General features: G+C 30.3%; 1 protein-coding gene across 3 annotated transcripts in view; it reads right to left on the reverse strand.

Moving 5' to 3' along the window:
• The window catches only part of DNAlig3 (DNA ligase 3), a 224,371-nt gene that overhangs the window by 94,137 nt on the left and 107,742 nt on the right, over positions 1-22,492 (reverse strand). For 2 of the 3 annotated variants that reach the window (XM_085813879.1, XM_035358920.2), the window contains exons 10-15: positions 18,313-18,469; positions 12,814-12,969; positions 5,835-5,963; positions 4,897-4,976; positions 4,726-4,813; positions 2,213-2,290 (exon numbers count right to left, since the gene is read on the reverse strand). In XM_085813879.1, the coding sequence (XP_085670005.1) occupies positions 2,213-2,290; positions 4,726-4,813; positions 4,897-4,976; positions 5,835-5,963; positions 12,814-12,969; positions 18,313-18,469 (688 nt within the window). The remainder of the gene's footprint in view (positions 1-2,212; positions 2,291-4,725; positions 4,814-4,896; positions 4,977-5,834; positions 5,964-12,813; positions 12,970-18,312; positions 18,470-22,492) is intronic. The other variant, XM_035358921.2, reaches the window with a different exon arrangement.

Below are 22,492 nucleotides of genomic sequence, written 5' to 3' on the forward strand. Positions count from 1 at the left end.
TTCAAAACAGCTAAAGAACGCTAATCCGCGAATTCGCTATAATCAACAACAGCAGTTTTCTAAACAAAACAAACTAAGCAACTACTACAAACTGAGATGTTTTTCTCCTTTTATAAGATTTTAAAATCACGCGCTAGAATTTTCCAGTACTTTCTCGAAATCAAAAAGAGATATTTATTTATTTAATGCACGCGCTCTTGTATTTTCAATTTTCCGGCTTAGCTTTCTTTTAATATTCATCACCCGCTGCACTGCGCGAGAAATAAAACCATTTAATTTATAATTGAACTAACATTAGCTTTTTAAATACCAAATTCGTAACAATATATACATATTAGCGGGTAAGCCTGGCAGATAAAGCAGGCTTTTCAAGCAAACAACCAAACCAATTCATAAGTAAAATTTTTGTTGTAAAATTAGTATTTTCAGAGTTTTTAATTAATATCTCAGCTGATTAAAATCGTATGAAGATAAGAATGGTCAAAAATAGCTTCCCACAAATTTTTAGAATCTGGGGGTACATCTCTTGAAACTCCCTGCTGTTCCAGGCAATGATGTTAACAACACACAGAAAGATGCACACAGATTTTAATAGTATAGATTATATTCAACTCTACAATTATATAATGAAAAACCTGCTCAAATGTATATTTGCATATTTCTTTATGTTCCTTGCATTGTGGGGAAAATGACTGCACCTAGAGCTACTAAATTTTGAGCACATTTAGTCCTCCATCTGAACATGTGTACCTCAAAGCCGGAATTTATTTTAAATTTATTTCACATTTTGTTTGAATTTAACAAATTTTTTTATTAATCAATTCAGTGGTTTGAAATCGAGCAGCGGCAACATAGTTTGAAATAAAACTATTTTGTCTCCAAGGTGTGAGACTTGCTATTCAGCAAAATGTGAGATATTAGTCTTTCAGAATTAATCAACCAACTCGGGTATTTAAAAGCAATGTTTTACCACTGCCTGAAATAAAATAGTTTTGCTTTCCATGTGCCAGTATGTTACCATTCATTAAAGTGTTAAATACTTAATGCTCAAACTTAATCTCAGCATTACTGATTTACAAACTAAGCGATTTAAAATCAATATATGCAGTTCATATGTTTTTTTAACTTTTTAATTTGATTGATTTAAATAAAAATACATTTAAATTTCATAAAAATATTTATTACACTCACTGGATTCATTAAAATCACTATGCATTTTTCTGTTTTATAATAACTATTTTAGACGGCTGGCCTCACAAGCTGCTAGTTATACATATAATATAGTTATCTTTTCATGAAGCTTTACATATCATTAGGGTTACTGTCATCAACTTATATTTCACACCAATATTTATGTCTGGCACTAAGTGGCGCCTCATTAACAGAAAATAACAGCATTTTTTACTGATAAATACTGAAGTATTATATAAAATAGTAGAATTACAAAATTAAGCAGGTGCATTTTAATCAATGAGCATATATATTACTAGCTAAATTTGCTCCCAAGTCTATGTTTTTAAAAAACAGGCTTTATTTTAGACAAAGTATGCTTTGTATATTTGCATGAATAAATAGTAATACAAAGACTTTAGCCAATGATACATAAAGCACAATTTAATTCAACTCGCTTTCAATAACAATTAGTTTAGGTTACATTGGGGATATTAAATTTCTTTTACATTTAATATAAGCGGTATTAAAATGCATGTTTTTCATTCCTGTAAATCATACACATTTTTTTTTATATGTGTCACTTTATCTTGTGAATTACTATACATTTTGTAAGTATACCATCATCTTCACAAGAAGAAGCATTTAATGAATAATTTTTCCAATTTAAAGTGAACAGAATTTTAATGTTACTTGCCAAATTTTACCTTCACTATTTTTTTATGAACTCTCTCAAATAATCTAACTTCTCAAATCTCTCTAATTTTTGCAGAAAAAAGGTCAGCAAAGTCGGATTCTAATTTTAGCAATCAATTTTTATTAATTCCGAATTTTTATAAATGGTGCATTTAAGCAATTGAAAAACTACTGATTAACAAAGTCTAAATAAAATCTGTTCAAATATCCATACAGAAAAATTCAAATATTGATTTTTTACACATAAACTGAAAATTAAAATTCTAATAACTATGTGTAAGTCAATATTTTTAATCAACAAAAATAGCACTATTATATTAAAAATGTCTTTATAAATATTACTTACACATTTATCTTTCACAACAATCCCTTCTAAGCCTTGCTTCTTAACAGATGTAATAAGAGACTTCAGTACTTTGGGATCCTAAAAGTGAAAATTTCAATTAAGCAGTAAATTAAACTATGTTAAAAAAAATATATTTAAATAAACAGATTTATGAAATTAATCTTACTTTGTTGTTGAAATATACAGAATATGAAGGAAAAAGTAATAAACAAATTCTGCTACTTCATGATAAGAAAAAATTTTTAAAAAAATATATATATTGTAAAATTTGCTGACTTATCTCATTTATCTAACAGTAACATCACAACAAGCCCAGGAAATGCATCGTAGCAAGAAATGCAAGATTGCTTCTGTCATTGGAAGAACCTTGGACACCATACAGGTAGCAATACATTTTTGATTAGTTCAATCCTCTATTTTGATGAACAGCACACCAGAGGGATGGGTTTGTGAGTCTCCCACCAACTCTTTCCCTACCACCAACCTCTCAAGAGGACTTCTGTACCCCTATGCCACACAAACACTATACATTTATAAACATGCATGCCTTCTCCGGGATTTGAAACCAGGACCGTCAATATGGCAGTCGGCATTGTTAACCACTATCCGGTTGGACGGCATAAAAAATTTACAAGTGTTTATTACACTTCTTACAAACTTTTTGCAATTATTAAAATACTAATTCCCTGATTACTTTTGACTAATTTCCTTTAAAATATTACAATCAGATTGGTGCTTATATTGCAGATCAAAGCACACAGTATTTAAAAATTAAAAATGCCAGACTATTTTTAAAATAGTGAGAGGATGGTAAAAGTCTAAACACAAATTTTTATTTATAGATTCATTTAAAAGTGAAGAGGTGAAATGGTATATTATAAGACTTGTATTATAAGAAAAATATGTTTTGGTTCAAGCAATAAACACAGCAAGTATTAATACATAATATCTTTTCAAAGACTATTTCATGGAAATGCTACAGCAACAATGCAATTTAGCAGTGCAAAAATACTGGAGGAAAATAACTTTGTGCAGTTAAATGATTAAAAAAAAAAGGTCAACATTACAATTAGCACAAATAAAGCAACAGAAGTATATTGCTTAATGTTGAAATTGTAGTGTTCTCTCAAAAGAAGAGCGGATGGCTCCAGACAAGACTTTTCATCCTCAAATGAAAACTGCATCATTAACAAGATTTGTTCTGCAGAAAAATTTCAGAAACTTCTGAAAATTCCAAACTGAAATGTGAATAAAACAAATAATAATTCTGGCTTCCGACAATTGAAATGATTTGGCTTCTACTGCAACAATGAAAGCTATTGAAGACTTTTTCATCTGTTTAATATACCTACATATTCAATTATCCTAAAATTTAATGATCTACAGGTTTATCATATGCAAATTCATATTCATAAGAAATTTTATAAATGCTCCTTCATTCATCAGTACATTTTTCACTGGAAACAATTTCAACAACACGGAAATATCAATTAGCTCTTCGACATGAAAAAACAATCTTCTTCCTTGAAAGAAAAATATGCCCATTAAAAGAAAAAAAGAAAGAAAGAAAAAAATCTGAAAGGGTTCAGATTTTAAATTACGTCCAAAGGAGCTTTTTTTAACATTTTGTGTGTTACCTTTATTTATTAAATATCACGTTCTACATATTCAAAACTATAAAATTCAGCTCAACAGCAATATCCCAAATTAATTTTTAAATAAGCATATCTTTAGAATTTCCCCTAGAGTCTCCCCACTGGAGATAAAAATGTTTTTTTCGCACAGTGTTGCCATTGCTCGCTTTGAAATCATTAAGTTTTTTAATAAAAAATTCACTGAAGTGTTACAAAATATGAAATCAATAATAAAACAAATTTCAAATTCAAATTAGGGCTTCCACAGGCCCATATTCTATGGAAGATTACGTTATTCAAATTTTGATGGCTCTAGGTACCGTTGTTTTATCACAATGTGAGAAACATACATACATTTATGCAAATTCTTCATTATTTCATTTATTTAAATATAAGACAAGGAGATAATATATGGTGGCATCGATTTAAAAAATGATACAGCCCTTTAGAGTTTTCAACACAAAATACCAAAACAAAATTAATAGTCCTTCAAGGTAAATTATGCCTTTGGACTAAAAACTGTAAATAGGAATATTTTAATCAAGTATTTTTTATCAGAAAAATACAGAAGTGTGCTATATAACAATGAGAATCACTCAATACTGCCTAATGAAAAGAAATGACATCACAAAATTTAGAATTAATTCATATTTATGAACAATAATTTTTAGTAAATTTAATTTTACATGTAAGACAATAAACTTAGCAACAAACATATATTTAAAACCACTTGTAATAACCATTGCATGTTTCACACAGTTCTGCAATAAAGCTTTGCTATGACTAAATCTAAATTTTATAAAAAAAGCATGTGATTTCAATGAAAAAGGGAAAATGAAACTGCTCAGATAAAAAAATGTACATGGAATGGCAACTTACTGTAACTTCCTTTATTTCTGAAAACATTATATGGTTTTTTACAGGTGTCATGTTTTTTTCTAATAATTTCCTTCTTTGGTACAAGGGTCTAAAAACAAACATTTTAAAACATGAAACAACACAGCTTTGATAAAAGATTTTATGTAAATGAAACTTATAGATAAAACTTACTTTTGCATTAAATTTTCATCATTAAACTGCAAGCAGTCAAAAACAAATAAGCAGACAGATGCATCTTTAAATGCAGTTTTCTAAACAAAGAAATTATTCATCAGAAGTACTCAAATATAAATAGGTTTAAATAATGCTTTGAAAAAATTTAAATGCAATACCTTCCTTATACATGTTATTTATTTCATATTGCAATATTACTTTAAGACATTAGATATATGTTTAAACATATTAATTAATTTTAAAAGAATAATGGAAGTAACAAAAAAGGATGTTACTGAAACTGAACAGAATATCATAACCCTAAAATATAAATATTTCCCAGCACTAATTCTTTTGTATTCCACAGTCTTCCCCTTCTTTTTTCTTCACATTTCTAACAAAGTTATCTTTACTTGTCACATACTGTGTTATCACTGTTCAGGTCACATACTGTGTTATCACTGTTCAAGTCACATACTGTGGTATCACTGTTCACACATAACTGTGTTATCAAATTTAACTGCAGCATTTTAACATTCCATTAAGGTACTCCTTTTTATTCTCTTTATCCGAAATGACATATTATATAAAATCTAACATTTCAGTAAAATAGTTCTAAAATTTTTCTTCTTTATTCTCACTTCCTTTTGACAGAACTTATGACTAATCAGAAATACTTTCAAATAATTTTACTTACAGCCCCCCCCACTTGATCAATGCATATAAATTAGTTGAATAGCATTCCCCAAATGCATGCATTTTCTGAATAAATTATAAAATATTATTGCATATAACTTCTGGAAAATCAAAATGAGATTTTAGAAATTTTAATAAAAATTTCATTTGAACAAATACTCTAGCACATTATTTTTTGTGTAACTTTATAGTTAACTACTACAGCAACTTTATAATTAAACTATCCTAGTTTAAAGTAATTAAAATATATACATATTTACCTTGTGTGCACCCAGAGTTCCAAAAGGTAAGGGTTTACCATCATTACTTACAAGTAAAATTTCAGCATCAAGAATTAAATTATTTCCATGAGGAAAAGCTTTTGGTATGTAATTCTTCAGATGCTGCACCTAAAGTTTGAAATAAATAAAAACTGCTAAATTTAAAGATTAACACTAAATTTAAAAAAAAAATTAATAAGTTGTTGTTGTTGTTGTTTTCCATTTTAATTTTATCTCCCATCACCTAGAGCCATCAAAATTTGAATAACGTAATCTTCCATAGAATATGGGCCTGTGGAAGCCCTAATTTGAATTTGAAATTTGTTTTATTATTGATTTCATATTTTGTAACACTTCAGTGAATTTTTTATTAAAAAACTTAATGATTTCAAAGCGAGCAATGGCAACACTGTGCGAAAAAAAACATTTTTATCTAGTGTGGAGACTCTAGGGGAAATTCTAAAGATATGCTTATTTAAAAATTAATTTGGGATATTGCTGTTGAGCTGAATTTTATAATTTTTATCAGACAAAGAAAAGACTTATGAAAGAGTTTTTCCTAGAGCAGTTATTTTTTATTTCACAATACAGTTACATAGCACACTAAACTTTAAATTCATATGGAAAAATCACAAAATATGGCTGTTAGAAAAAAGCGTTATATGTAACTTAAAGTATTATTCTACAGCTAACTCAGATCATGCATTTAAATTCTACCTCTATTCACTTTATCTATTTGATTATATGATTGAAATGCGGATAAATTTCAATTTGTAAAATGGCTGTTAATTTGTAGTGACAACTGAAAGAAAATACAAAGTATTGTATTGTATTTTGATACTGAATAATAAATATCAAGTCATCCCAAAAGTTCTGCACTTTTCAAATCAAAGTGCATTTTCTTACTATTATTTTCTTACTGCTTACACGGAATGACCTTGATCGAGCCAGATGTTTAGACATAATCTTTTCTACGCACGTTGCATAATTCTAGCATGTGCTGCAGCATATTTTGCTTTCAGTGCACTGCTAAGAATGGAGAAGGCAAAAGCTCATTTTTATTATGTTATTTCAAAGAAGGAAAATTGCTAGTCAGATTGCTCATAAAATTTGTCCTGCAGATGGAGAAAATACTGCTTCTGAGAACACAGTTTGAAGTAAGGAAATTTCAGCCTCAAAGAACATGCCCACTCTGGATAACCCTCCTCTGCAAACAAGCACCTATTAAAAGAAGCTATTGCTGAAAATCCACTTTATATTGTTCAGGAATTATCAGGTAAACTAAATATTCCAAAAAGTATAGAACAAGATTATTCAAAGAAGACTAGGTATGTAAGCTGCTATGATGCATGGGTACCCCATAATTTAACAGAGTATGTTTGCTCAAGTTTCGGCACACAAGTCTTTGCTAAAAAGAAATAAAGAAGTTCCCTTTTCTTTTTTCTTTTTTCTTTTTTTTTTTTTTTTTTTTTTTTTTTTTTTCAAAAGATGTGTTACTGGAAATGGGAAGTGGATCCCATATAATATCCTATAGAATGATACTATACAAGGAAAAGGTCATGAAGTAAGACTAAAGAATCTCCTTTAGAAATTTCAAGAGAAGGCCTGCATTCCAAGAAAGTAATGCTTTGTACACGGTGGAACCATAAAAAAATTAATGCTATGAATTGTTGCCACCAAATCAGACAAATTCAAAAAAAAAATTCTTCCCAAATGACAGTTTTAAAAGCAGAAATCAAAGCAAAGCAATTATAACAGACATATTACTGAGGTGTTGTCTTCCATCATGGCAATGATCAGCCCCATATTTAACTGAATGTCACACAAAGACTTATTGAGTATGGGTGGAATGCTTCGCATCACTTCCATATTCACCCAACTTTGCCCCAGCTGATTTTCACTTCTTCAAATCATTTCAAAATTCTCTGAATTGTTTGCAGATAATTTCCTTGGAGATTTTCAAACAGCACCTTGATAACTTCTTTCTGAATAAACATAATGACTTTTCATAAAAAGGGAATTTTCCAGCTATAGGAAAAGAGTCAAAATGTCATAAAATAAAATGGTGCTTGTGTAATTTAATGAAATTTTCTTATTTTTTTTGTGTGCTGTTTCATTTGCATTTATCATCAAGAAAGAAACATATCATACAGGAATATAATATTTGATAACTTTTTTGTCATTTTTAAGGTATTATTATAGCAATTGCTGATTTATTTATTCCAACTTCAAAAAATTTTTTTAATAATTTTGAGTCATTCATACAAATTATCCCTTAAATTTACCTTCAGTTAATATCCAGCATTCTCTTTACTTTTAATCCCTTAACTGCCGCGGAAAGCGTACAAGATTCATTCCCCAGTGCCACGGTTTTTCACATATACGCGCGTAGTTATGCGATTTATTAGGGGGAAAGTAAGAGCAAGTTTTACTTTCTAAAAATTGTTTACTTTCACAAAATAAACAGTAAAAGAAAAAAAATGCATGCACAAAGTTTAATATTTTGAGTAAAAATATAATAAAAAGGATGTTTTTATAAAAAAAAAGTCCCTATAATGGGTTTTCGATCAATTTATTTTTAGACCAGTAAAGTGTAATATCATGTTTCAGTGTTATATACCTTGTGAAATCAGTATGCCTATAAAAACATATATTTCTTCTGAATTGGTTGAATGCCACGATATCGTTCTTGATTTTTCATTTGCAAGGTGTTGTTGGTTCATATACTCGTCTACAAAACGGTTAGTTTCAGTAGCAATATAAAGCACGAGCAGTTCATCAAAAAATAATTCAAGAAAGATAAATGGGTTTGAAACATCCATTATATCTTTCTTTATTCCTGGAACCTACTACAAAAAGTAAACGAAAACGGAGGACACAGAATAAAAAAAAAAAAAAATACGTTTTACTCAAACAACACTAGTTAATACCACGCAGTCATTACTTTCAGCACTTTAGACACGTCCCTCTCTCCAATTTCTCCCCCCACTTCTCTGAAATAATATCCTCCTTCACATACTTCGTCAAGGTCATTCTGGTGTTGCATTCCAAAAGTTTGCGAATAATTTAACGGGTAGCAGCGCAAAGCAACTGATAGTATTTTGTAAGGGCGTATATATACGCCCGGGGCAGTTAACGCATCGGCTGAGCAAGGCGTATATATACGCCCGCGGCAGTTAAGGGGTTAATCAAGCTCTCTTAACTGTATAACATTTCCCCCTGATCTATCGGAAAAAGAAATGATTTTAATTTGTTCCTGTCCACAAAATAGCAAATTCTACTACAAGAACAAAAACTGGATTTCTTAGTCTCTCTCTCTCTAATGAAATAGGCTAATATATTACAGCTTCTCATTTTCATATATCTTACTAATAGAGTATTCTGTAGTGTCCAGTGTAATACTGCATTACTGATTATGTTACATATGTCAACACTTTATATTATACTATGTTAGGTAGTGTTGCAAACTATGGGTTCATGGCTGTCTCTTTAAAATATCAACATATGTTATCACATTATATTAAGCTATGTTAGATAGTGTTACAAACTACAGGTTCATGGATGTCTCTTTAAGATATCACTCCATGAGAATTTGATAATTTATTGGAAAATATTTGATAAAAAAATTATAATTTATTGGAAAAGAATACAGAGCATAGCAAATTTAAAAGTAGACAGCAGATAATAAATAAATTCTCCTTAGCACATGAGAAATTTCGTAAACTACCAGTATCATCCTTAGAGTAAACTCTAGTTATATTCAGCTAATGCCCTACATCAGTCTCACAGACCTGAGTTGATTGACTTCTCCTGTTTCTCAGTGTGACATTTATATGGTGTTGCATGGGTTCCTTTAAGAGAAATCAATATTAGGACTTTAAAAATGTGTTTCTGCTACTTGATCAGTGGGTAGCTTCCAGTATTGATTCAGTGTTGCATCACATTTGTGCGATCAACATCACTAGATGAAGTTGAAAATACAACCTTAAATTTCTCTATTAAACAACTTGCAGCTTGAACTGAATTAGCTTTTAATTCTATGCTTGGAATCAAACGTTTTAATTCAGATGAGGTGTGCTTCTAATCAATGGAACTTCACACGACAACTGTCACAAGTGAACATAAAGCAATTTCCTCTGCTTTCATTAAAATATTTACCTTGTCACTTACTTTGGCAACTCTGATTGACAGATTCCTTTTTGTACAGCAGCCTGAAGCGAAGTCCTTTAGAATGTGTATTTTCTTTAGCAAAATCGGTAATTCTCAGGAGTGTTCATTGTTCCCCTAACAATGCACTCTGTTCTGGAATGGGTGGTAATACTGTCATAAGTAATTAAAGCAGCAAATATTATTATCATCTACTTTAAACTTCAAAATCTCTTCAGTAGAGGTATGCAACTGATTATTTTTGGCATCCAAAAAAAATTTGTATTTCCTTAGAAACTCAAGACTGATGATGCATAGATCTGTTATACCTGCCACTGTATGCTCATATACAAAAGATGTGACCTTGACATGCACGTTTGTATTTTTCTTGTACATTCTGTCGTTTTTGACATTTTATTATCATTCCCAGTTTGTAAAATTAAATATGGAACTATATACGAGAGGTACCAGTTCAAATATTAGGCTAAATTTACTTGCAGAATAGTTAGTTATATTTTCTCTAGCATCTACACTATCATGTGGGTGAAAACCTGTTGATTTCTCTTTCCATGCACAGCCCTTGATATCCAACTTAAAGTGAAAATATTTGAAGAACATTAAATGGAACACTTTCTGTATATGGCAACCTCTGACCCTTGAGATGGCTACTTATTTGCTTCCCTGCAAATCTCTCAACATCTTTTTGATCTCTGGACTGAAGGCACACAGTATTGTTTTTATAAATACGTTTCTTTATTACAGTCTACAACTTTATTTTACTGTTATTACTGTATCCTTTTGCTTTAGATACATCCACAGCTACCAGTCTTTTTATCAACTGTGTTACTGATTTCAGCACTAAGTCTTTGATACTGTTGACATCCCTTACAAATCAATAGACCTTTCCAACTGCCATTTTAGTTTCCACAGGGGCGTAGCTAGATTTTCCAGAGTCCGGGGACAACTGAAGAATTTGCTCCCCTTTCGGTGTGCCAAAAATGGAAAACATTTCATTAAAAAATTTCGTAGCATGAATTTGGCACCCTTTGAATGCTGCGCCCGGGGACAGATGTTCCCCCTTGCCCCACCCTAGCTACGCCACTGAGTTTCCACTTTCACAGTATGGACTAGAGTATCCTTCAGATTTCTATTAGCAGCTATATGGAGTGTTTATTACATATAACGATCCCTAATAGCATCTTGTATATACTGGAGTGTGCCTAATTTCCAGGTTGCAATATGGACATGTGAACCAAGTTGATTTTTCGGTGTTAGCTGTTAGATCCTGAACGGTTTCTCCAGCTCTTTGTTATTAGCTATTAAACTGTAGTCAGTGATAGCTCTTGAGAAATTTTGAGAAAAACCAGTCATAAAATATTAACATCTGAATGTTTTTCAGCTGAATTTTTCAGTAAGGTGTTTCTCACCACATAAAAGTAGTTAAATTTAGGAATTTGGTGATGCTTCGTTTTAGCTGCTTTTTTTATGTGGAAAAAGTCAAACTCTTTTCATAAAAAAAGAAGCTGAATTTATGGATTTGGTGATGGCATTCCACTGATTTGTATACAAATTAATTTTTAAATGCATTTTGTATGCATTTCTGAATGATTTCCCATCATACAGTGAGAGTTTGATTACATATTATGGTTTGACATGATTCAGGCAGGATGTGACTAAGCAAAATGAACTAGAACAACAAACTCAAAATCTGAGGTAGTATGCTGTTTACCAATACAGCAAATTCCAGTATTTCTTTTTTAATCTCAGTATTCTTCTACCTCTTGTTAGTAGCAAGAATTTCTTCAGTGACATTCTCTAACTCTTTTTCCATTTTTTTCTTCTACAGTGGCTGCTTTCTCATTTATAGTATTCACAATTTTACCTTTAACAAAAATAATGTTTTCTTTCACTTCTGCATTTGTTATTACTGTGTTTGTTCTTCATTTCAGGATGGGCCACGAAAGTACTTTCGTTCCTGCTGCGTCCTTCCTCATCTCAGTGGTATTTCTTGCAATCTTTTTTTCATTTCAGGTTCTATCGAGGTCTTTATTTCAGCAGCCTAAGCTGTTTTTTGTTTTCTTTGACTATAAATTATTCCTATAATGGCTTTCAACTGCTCTTTCATTTTCTTAGTTATTAATTATTATTACACCAGTGATTGTGAACTAGGAGTTTGTATTTATAATAAGTCACTCCATATATAAGCTGGAGGAGATTGACAATTCACAGGAAAAGAATGCAGCAGACAACAAAAATTAATAGCTGTAAATAGCTCAAGAAGAACTTAGATAATAAACAAATCCTCTTTAATACACACCAATATTATAAATTATTGTAAATTACCAATACTCTCGTAGCAAACTTTAAAATGCTAATCAGTTGTAAAGTTTCAGAGCTGCAAAGTTAGCAAGAAATCACCACATGTCACCAACTTCACAATAAAAATTATTACCATGGCCCATCGAAAGCTTTCGTGCCCATATTTTGCATTGCAGTTGAACTAATTTAACTATTTAAACGCTATCAGTTTTAGAATTGAATGATCCACAATCCTACGCAAAAAAAAAATTCTTCTATAAAAACATGCAATCACAAATTTAATATATTAAAAAATAAACCCAAAAACTGTAAATAAAAAAAATTAAACAGGCAAACAAATAAAGCAATACAAAATGTCACAGCAATAAATGCGATCAAATGGACTTAAATATTTTTTTTAGAAATTTACAACAGCATGTTATTTAGTAATACAAAATATAATATAATATATGGTGTACTTTTTCTGAATAAATTATGTACTTTTTTACACAAAATTAATATAATTTTTACTCACTTTATGTTGCATTACAGGCTTTAAACTACGACTGAAGTAACTAAATTCCGTTCCTTTTTTATGAACCTGAATTCTTTCCCCATCATATTTGATCTCCACATACAATCCATTAGGACATCTTTTAAAAGCTTCATCAACAGATTTGCAAATCATGGCCTATAAATTCAAAGAATTGCATTCAACTAAGCTGTATTACTGTAATATTAAGGAATTCCGTTCACATTTTTAGAGTAATAATGAAAATTAGTTTCATTCATTCTGTAATGTAAGCTAAAATTACATACATTTTGATATTATACAATATTATAAATGCATAGAAATAATTACCAAAGTTCAGTACAACGAATGCAACTCTGATTATTTTCATTTGTGTAAATAATTTACAAATCAAAAAAAGCATAAATGCACTTAAATAATTAATTTTAAACACTTAAGCACTTAATTTTAAATATTCCTTTTTGCAAAAAAGATGCTTCTAGAATTGTGAAAGAACTGCAAGACAGTGCAACTGAGGTGTGCTATGTGGGATTCAGGTCCAAAGAATATGTAGGCTATGTCATGTATTCTTTGCACATACAGTTAAGAAATATATAATTGCTGGTACTTACATACTATGACGACTACCTAGATATCTCGCCAAAACTGGCGACCCTTGTAGGTTTATACAGGTTAACCCTAACATGGCTTATAGAAGGTGCTCAAATAAAGAGTATTATTCTGCACTTGCTATTACCACATTTTTTTTTTTTTTTTTTTTTTTTTTTTTTGCTACATTTACGCGGATTATTACGTTTAAGTTAAACACGCAAAACTTTTTGTGATTATTTCTTTCCCAATGGATATAAACACTTTCCAACTTCCTTTAACCCTTTGCGGCATGGTGGGTCAATATATGTCCTACCTAATTAATATTTATTTTCTCAGTTAGCAATTTCCGTTTGAAATTTTCTAATCTTTTAAAAATAATCTATTTTATTTTTCTCAGTAGATGTTACTATTATACCAGGGCTTAAGTTTATAAGCAAAAAATATTCAAAATAGGATCACAAGAGTGATATACATGTATCTTGCATTTTTCAATATTTTAAAAATTTTGGTATACAATTTATGATATGTGATTCTTTTTAATATTCAAAGGTATTTTATTTTCAAAAATCTTAATTGGATTCAATATTTTATAACATTAATTTTGCAGTTGAAATAAGTGGGTTAAAATTTGTCCCACCACACACTTGAATTTCCGCTCAATAGATGGCAGCACTCACAATTATTATTATTATTATTATTATTATTATTATTTTTCTTTTTTGCTTTTACTTTTTTCGTGATTGCGCGCGCTTTTACATCCGTTGTATGCTCCGATGTGCTAAAATGTCCAGAAAAAAATTAACAACTCAGGAAGCTTTGGATCTTTTTGCTGAATTGCCATCCGATTGCGACTCAAATGCTTCAGATGTTAGTTCTGATTCAGATGAAATTGAAATCCAGGAAAGAATAACTGAGGTTGAAGTTATTGCTGAAGAAGAAAGGGAAGTAGTTATAATTTTTTTCGCTTTTTAAAGACACAGACCCATCTATGCATGTGGCACTGTAAATATGGATCGGAAGTATCTACCCAAAAATTTAAAAGACAAATTTATGTCAAGAGAATATATAGACTTTTCAATTAGCGATGATTTATTGCATAAAAACGAAGGATAAAAGATCCGTTTCTATCCTGTCTTGCTTGGAAAAGGCAACTGAAATGAAAGAAATTAATAGAAAACAACGAGATGGAAAGACAAAAAAAAAAGTACTGTGCCCAAACAGCATTATTTCATACAATAAGAATATGGGCTATGTCGACTGATTGATCAACTGAAAGGACTATATGAAATAGACCGCAAAAGAAAGAAATGGTGGCACATGATTTTTTTTTTTACTTTTTAGATGCAAGTATAGTAAACACATTTATTCAAGTTTGTTCGCGAACCCGATCATGATGTAAAAACAATGAAAGATTTTCTTCTCTCAGTTATAGAAGGTCTAATGGCACTTGCAGGCAAGAAAGAGCTGAAAAGAAAACTGAAATCCCCAGTTCAAATAAAAACTAAAAACCCATTCGTACAACCAGAAAAGAGACTAAAAAATGTAAGTAAAACGCCAAAAAGAACGAGCAGGAGAAGATGTGCATATTGCAGCATATCGAAAGAAGAACGACGAACATTTTGGATGGTGAAACATGTGAAGTGCCTCTATGCTTACAAAAGAATGAAACAACACGTTTTTCAAAATTTCATGAAAAATGACTTTTTTTCAATTTTAATCATATATAAATGTTTTTGGATCAAGTGCCAATTTTAATATTTTATTTAGTATCATATGTACGAGTATCAAATTTTAATCTTAAAATAATATTCAAGAAAATATTTTCTTTTGTTCCTAAAATTTAAAAATATTAAATATATACTATATGCAAAATGTGTATATGCAAAATTTTACAAGTCATGCATATATGCAATAAGTACAAAATGCATTTTAGTGTGTTTATTATGAATATTTTAGAATGCACGCTTAATTTTGTTTATTCATTCCACATATGATTCTTTTTTCCTGCTAGACACCAATATGCTATAAGACATGTGCTAGTTGCATGGTGGGACAAACGGTATCCCACCTTCTACCGTAAAAAATAAAAGTGCAGAATTTTTTTCAAGCCTTAAAGGCATTTAAGTAAGTCCATCTGACTTATTCTATGGCATTTTTTTAAAGATTAAAATATATTTTAAATATGCGTGCCGCAAAGGGTTAAATGAAATTCATACTCAACACGTTGAAAGGATGTGGGTTTCCACAAAATGGAGGAACAAGTGTCAACATGGGACAAGCCGCCATCATTTGTATGCCTATTTAGCTGAATTTATTTGGTGGAAAAAACAGGAAACGCCTTTTGATGCTATTTTGATAGATATTTCCCACCCCTTTCCTCACCATTAACTTCAATGTTTTCTTTTAACCAGTTTTAAGTAAGTTAATTTTAATTTTTTTAATTTGTATTTAGTATATAGTTTATATATATATATACATATACGTATATATATACATTTATTTATAATAATATTTATATATATATAGAGAGAGATTTTTGGTTTTTAAGTTTTTGTTCCTTTATAATTAGGGCTTTTATTTATAAAATAATTTATAAACATAAACTAAATAACGGCAATGAAGACTTTTATCGATAAATGTCGCCAAGATAGTCATCATGGTACGTAAGTATCTAATTACCTTTAAATTATAAGTTTCTTTATTCATAACATCAGAATTTTTTAAAAATTAACATAATACCTAAAAAAAATGTAATTTTTTTTTTAATTTTGCTTTTTAAGAAATTGCATATGTTGATAAATACTGATGTTAATGATATGCTACAAATGATAAAATTGAGTTTTAATCATGTTACTGTCAGTTTTAATTATTAGACATAAAAATTCTGGAAAATATATAACTTTAAGTAAAGTGACCAAAATGCAATCATCTGAGAGTAAGTAGTTAAACTAGTTGTAAAAACATGCACAATATAAAGTGTATGGCACTATAAAGCAACATTAATTTCATAATTATGCATAAGCAAGCTGAAATTTTACATTTAAACACAGCGAAATAATACAAGTGCTGTCAGCAAGTAATCAATCAAAATACTATTAGAAGAAAAAGTTACATGTACAGTTCTCAAAAAAGTTTTAAGCAAATGTATTTATTAACTAAATTTGTATATTTACTTATTTTAGCCTCTATTTTCATAAACTTACATTTATTAATATGATATTAATATTATAAAAGAGAGTAAGAAAGCAAAATATCTTAAATTATAAGCTAATATATAAACCAAGTGAGAAAAACTCACATGACTTCATGACTGGATAAAGCCGATCATGACACTCAGAGGGTTAATACGATTTTCTTCTCCCAGCGTTTACCAGCTAGTATAAGATAAACATTGACACAATTAAAGTAATTGCCGACTGCTGTGGCATATGCTGCACAATATTAGAAGCCAATGATTTCAGCTAGCATCTTAATAATATGATCTTAATCGTAAAGCAATTATCTATTTGTGTCACATAAGCATGACATCACTCAACTTATTAGCTGCTTTCACAAATACAGGATTTGGAAAAACACTGAATATCAGCTAGCTTAATGTTAACGTGACTTCACTTGGCAGCATTATCAGCCAGCAAAATATGAATGATTTCAATTTGCCAACATTCATCAGCTGGTATATTGTAAGTACGCTTGTTCTGCTAACATAAAGTATATGATTTATATGAAACCTTTACACAAGTTTCTGACGTTTCTGTCTGGTTTTGCAATGCATAATTAAAGTATTATATTATTAAAAGAATTTATATAATTACAGTTTTGTGAAACAATTAAGATTATATGATGAATTTTAATTAAGGATTGCTAATTTCTTCAGAAGTATATTACAATTTGAATATTAGGAATAAAAATGCAAAAGAAGCTAATAATAGCAGACAATGAAATCTACACAATGCTGGCAGACAGTTAAGAGTCTGAAATATTATGGCTCATAAATCAAAGTGTTAATACTGACCAAAAGAATCATAGTTCTGCTTTAGCTTTTTGCAAACCATCTTGCTCCTACATTTAGAAAGTTTGAGCCAAATATTAATACGATTTGGAATTGTAAATTTCAAGCATTCAATACTTCAGTAATTTTTAGTTGCTTTAGTTTCCACAAAGCAGCAGAGACTGACTTTAAACACAAGCTGTGCAAGCTTGTGTGTGCTTGTTAAGATTTAATAAAAGGTTCTTTAAAACTTATGTCTCAGTTGCTTTACTCAGATAACTCACCTGACAGTCTCACATGGAAAAGTTTAGTTATGTAAGCTAATGGTTCCCTACAAGTGCATCATTTTACTGTGATATTTTAAGGTAGTTAAGAAAGAATGTTTGCATCAGAAAACCTAACAATGAGAGGAGAGTTACTTCACTATGATAATGCACCAACCCACAGTGCCCTGAAGATTAAAAAATTTGCCAGAAATAAATCTAGAAGTGCTTTTCTAATATTTACCAGCTCAACACTCTATTTATTTCCTAAGCTGAAATTCAAATTACAAGGCATTATTTTGATTCCACAAAAGTATTCGGAGAAATCACACTAGCTGACAGACACACTGCAATCAAATGATTTCCAAATCATATTCCAATCATAAAGCTAAAGCTGAAAATGGTACACAAATACAGAAGACTACTTTAAAGGGAAGAGAAAACAAATTTTATTTAAGTAAATTTTCAATATTGGTTGACTTTACTTGGCTTCTCTGACCAATGTCAATATAGCAATTCATACGATTAATGAATAACAACATACAAACTCTTGGTGAATTATTTAAAATTTTAATCTTCAAATAAAATGTCTATTCATTGAACAGTGTAAAAAATGCGTATTCTTATACTTTAACACATTACAGTTTACAAATTACGTACCAACATCGGTAACACAGGTGTCATTAACGATGACTCAATAGTTAACTGCTTTTGAGAGCTTCCACCACTGTTATTCTCAATAGCACGTCTTATAACATCTTCCAGATTAGACAAAGCTTGAAAAGCAGCATATGCTGAAGGATTAATGGCATCCAAACTATATAAGAATTTGAAACAGATTTTCTTAGAGTTTATAAATTAAAGCATCAAATCTAAATTTATTATACTCACACATTATATAGAGTGCAGAACAAAAATTTCTTCAATATGAAATGGAAAAAACAAACACAGCAGAGATACAAAATATACATTCATGCATTAACAAAAATCATGTGATATTTGTGATCTTCAATACAAGATATTATAGCAATAAATTATGATGCTAAAGGATGCAGAATTTTCATACCAATGTATTATCATACAGAATGCTAGTTGTAAACACAGAAACAGCATCAATATAAATCTTGACAAAACACTTTCTATAACACTTTATGCTAATTTTTTAACCAATCAGTATTTCCCAATATAATGGTGTACTATAAAACTTGAAGCCCCATGAGGTAGCCTACAAAATTTTCATATTTAATCTGCTGCACATGTGACAGGCAGCCTATAGAATTATGCAAGCAAGCAAAACTCTTTTCTCATCAATGAAAAGTTAAATACACTTTATGAAATGCATGAAGGTTTTACACATACATGCAAAATATTTATTTTGATACTATTAATGCATGGATAAAAGTGAATGAATGAATAAAGCGAAAAAGATACAGGAGTTTCACTCTTAGTATCTGGATGGCAGGTTATATGTTGTTTATAGAATTTTTCCCATGTGATTCATAAATATAAGCCAATTTCCCTAAAAAGGTATTCTTTCTCTTATGTAGATATTCCTTTAATGCTTTGCTGCAGTTAAAAAATCCATCTTTTTAGTAGACCTAATTGAGAAAACACCACAAAGATATCCTTCAATGAGGAAAATTATTTATAAAACTTTTTATGCATTATGCCATGAAAACAAAATTTCTAGATTTTACCTGCCTTTCAATTGGTATTTGATGGCATTATTCAATAAATGAATGGAAGGGGAGATTTTTTTTCAACATCACAATTACATGACTTAGCCTTTCTGACAACAAAAATTGTGGAATCAAATCACAGAAACAGACTTGCGTACCTCAAAGATGTTTTCTGTTTAGCCAGACTTATTCTGGTAAATTGCATGGAACACTTCAAGCAAAATATCTATTGATGAATATTAATCAAATAATCAAAATACCATTGCTTCTAATAATAATGAAAATTACACTGTTACCAAATCATACTCTGCACTGCAAGATCATGGAGCAAAAAAAAAGTCTTATACTGTTGTGGGGGTTTTACCTTTCCTTCCATATTTCTTCAGTATCAGTGCTGACATCACATCCTGATTTCTCCTTTAACGCATGTGCGATATGAATCTTGACTCTGAAAGACTGCAAAAAAGATCTTCCCCCTTCTGTTTTACAAATTCCTGTAAACACTCTGTTCATCGCAGAGATTAATGTTAGTCTAACATTATGTACATATTCTGATTTATTAAAAGAATTTATTCTTTACACATTGGTGTTTAATTATTATCTAAGAACCCAAACTGGTGATGATGAATTTTAAAGAACGTGTTTTTAATAGTTTGACCGTATCTATAAACGATGACGCTGTTGCTTCAATGTAAGCGTCTGAAATCAACGTAGTTTCAGTTAAAGTACCAGCATTCTGAAAAAATAATCCAAGCATATGGTTTTGCCAAATTGAAAGCCACTTCATTAATAGTGGAATAACAGCCCGATGCCACAAAATATCATATTGCAGTGGTGCATATTCAGACCAACATCTTAAGTCATGTAAGTAACATAATTGATCCTCCTCCAGCTATTGATGCATATGACACTCTTAAAAAAAAACCCAATTAATTGAAGTTTTTTTTTGACTCTGAAGAATAAAAATTAAGAACTTTCAGATATTGATTTAGTAACAAATGCCCATCTGTCTTACTTCAGTAAATGAGGAACTAGCCGAACCTCTTCTCAGAAATGAATTATTAAAATCTTTGTGGCTTCAATGCATTGAATCCCAGATACAAGCCATACTGTCCTCTTCTGATGGCGAACTTAAAAAATAAGCAGCTATGGCTGAAAGATCTTTAACATCGCAACTCCAGCTCAGCTTCATGCCATGGAATTCAAATTGAAAGTAACTAATTCTATTGATAAAAATGATGCTTTAGATAATTTGCAGAAATAATAATCTGATTTGAATAAAAAAAAAAAAAAAACATATAAACTCTCACTCCTGTAGTTGTTCTAAATCTAGATCTAGATCCTTGCCCACAAATAAACAAAACAAAAATCATTCTTGTTATGGTACCACATTAAGTGTGGTAAAAAAGCTGAAAAATACACCAACCCTTGCACTTTTAAATGAGAAAACTAGAAGGCCAAGCATATGTAACAACAGATGCCATAGGCCAAAATAATTGTTGCCTCCTTGTATACAAAATCTTTAAGAACACATTTTTTGGTTGACGCAAAAAGTTGATTTCTCTGTCTTGCCTTCCACTCTATAAGACCATTTTAAACCAACATCTTTGCTCAATTTATTTGCAACAAAAGGTAAAAAAAATTATATCTACAGAAAATGTACAGTATATTTAGACATATATCTATGAAACATTTTTCTGTGCACTTCTACTATTGCTAATGTCTTGCAACCAATTTTGAGTGCAGATTTTTTTTAAGTAATTAAGGCATTGTTGCAAATTTGAAATCCATAAAATAATTGACGGCATGACTAATGTTGCATCAGATGACAAGATATCCCGAGACATGGTACCCAAAATTAGTTTTATAACAGCAACACGTGTTTAATGATTTACTTTAAAAATATCATTCTCTTTTCAAAAAACAAACAAATTTAAAACAGCCTCCGGATAAGAATACTTATGGTATTACACATATAATGGAAACTAAAGGTTCTCCAGCAGCCTCCAGTAAGGCTACATACCTCACGCCTGATAAAATGGCTGCCACAAAAGCAGAACTCACTTATTTAGTGCAAAAAGGCATATGTAGTCCTTCTAAAAGTTGCTGGAGTAGCCCTCTACGCATGGTTAAAAAAAATTATATGGATCTTGGTGACCTTGGGGCGACTACCGTAAATTAAAATCAATCACAATTCCAGATAATTATCCAACTAGGCATCTACATGATTTTACATTCAATTAAAACAACACCATTTTTTTTTTTTTTTTAATTTTTTTTATTTTTACTTTAGATCTCTTTATCACTAGGTGCCAATGAATGAAGAGAACATAAATAAAATGGCAATAGTTGCTCTTTCTGAATGATTTGAGTTTAATTACATGACATCTGTTTTATGCAATGCTGTGCGAACCATGCAAACATTACTAAATTAAATTTTGTCATATTAAAATTTTTGCTCTGTATATACAGATGATATTTTGATTACTTCATCACACATATTTGCTTTAGAATGCATAAAAGTTTTAGGTCACATTATCAACAAAAAAAGAATCATTCCTTTGCCAGTAAAAATTAAAATAATTTCCCAAATCCAAAACTGTTAATGGATTCGGATGTTTTGGGGGAATTCTTAATTTTTACAGGACATTTTTAAATCATGCTGTAGAAGTCTCACTTCCCTTAAATGGTATGCTGGGAAACTGTGAGAAAAACGACAAAAAATCTTTAGATTGGTCAACAAACACTGAAACAACTTTTGAATCACGTAAAGAACTTCTGACACAAGCTATAAATTTAGTCCATCTAGACCCAAAAAAGAAAGTTGCTCTTATGCGTGATGCTTCAGAAAAAGCCACAAGCACTAGCATCCAGCAGCTTAACAAACATGGGAACCAATATGATTCTTTTCAAGAAAAGCCAGTGATATGAACAGAAATATACTATATACAATAGAGAACTTTTTGACATATTTTCCACTCTTAAATATTTCAGATATCTGCTTGAAGGTATAAATTTTACAGTGTTTACAGATCATAACCACTCACAAAAGCACTTTTCCAAAAATATGACAACTCTCCACTCAACAAATTAATCGACTTAATTTCATAGGTCAGTTCACTGCTGATATTCAACATATGAGTGGTACAGAAAATGGGCCA

Source organism: Stegodyphus dumicola, chromosome 1 (genome assembly GCF_044657685.1).
Source record: "Stegodyphus dumicola isolate Sdum_Otavi_A_Nest chromosome 1, ASM4465768v1".
NCBI lineage: Eukaryota > Metazoa > Arthropoda > Arachnida > Araneae > Eresidae > Stegodyphus > Stegodyphus dumicola.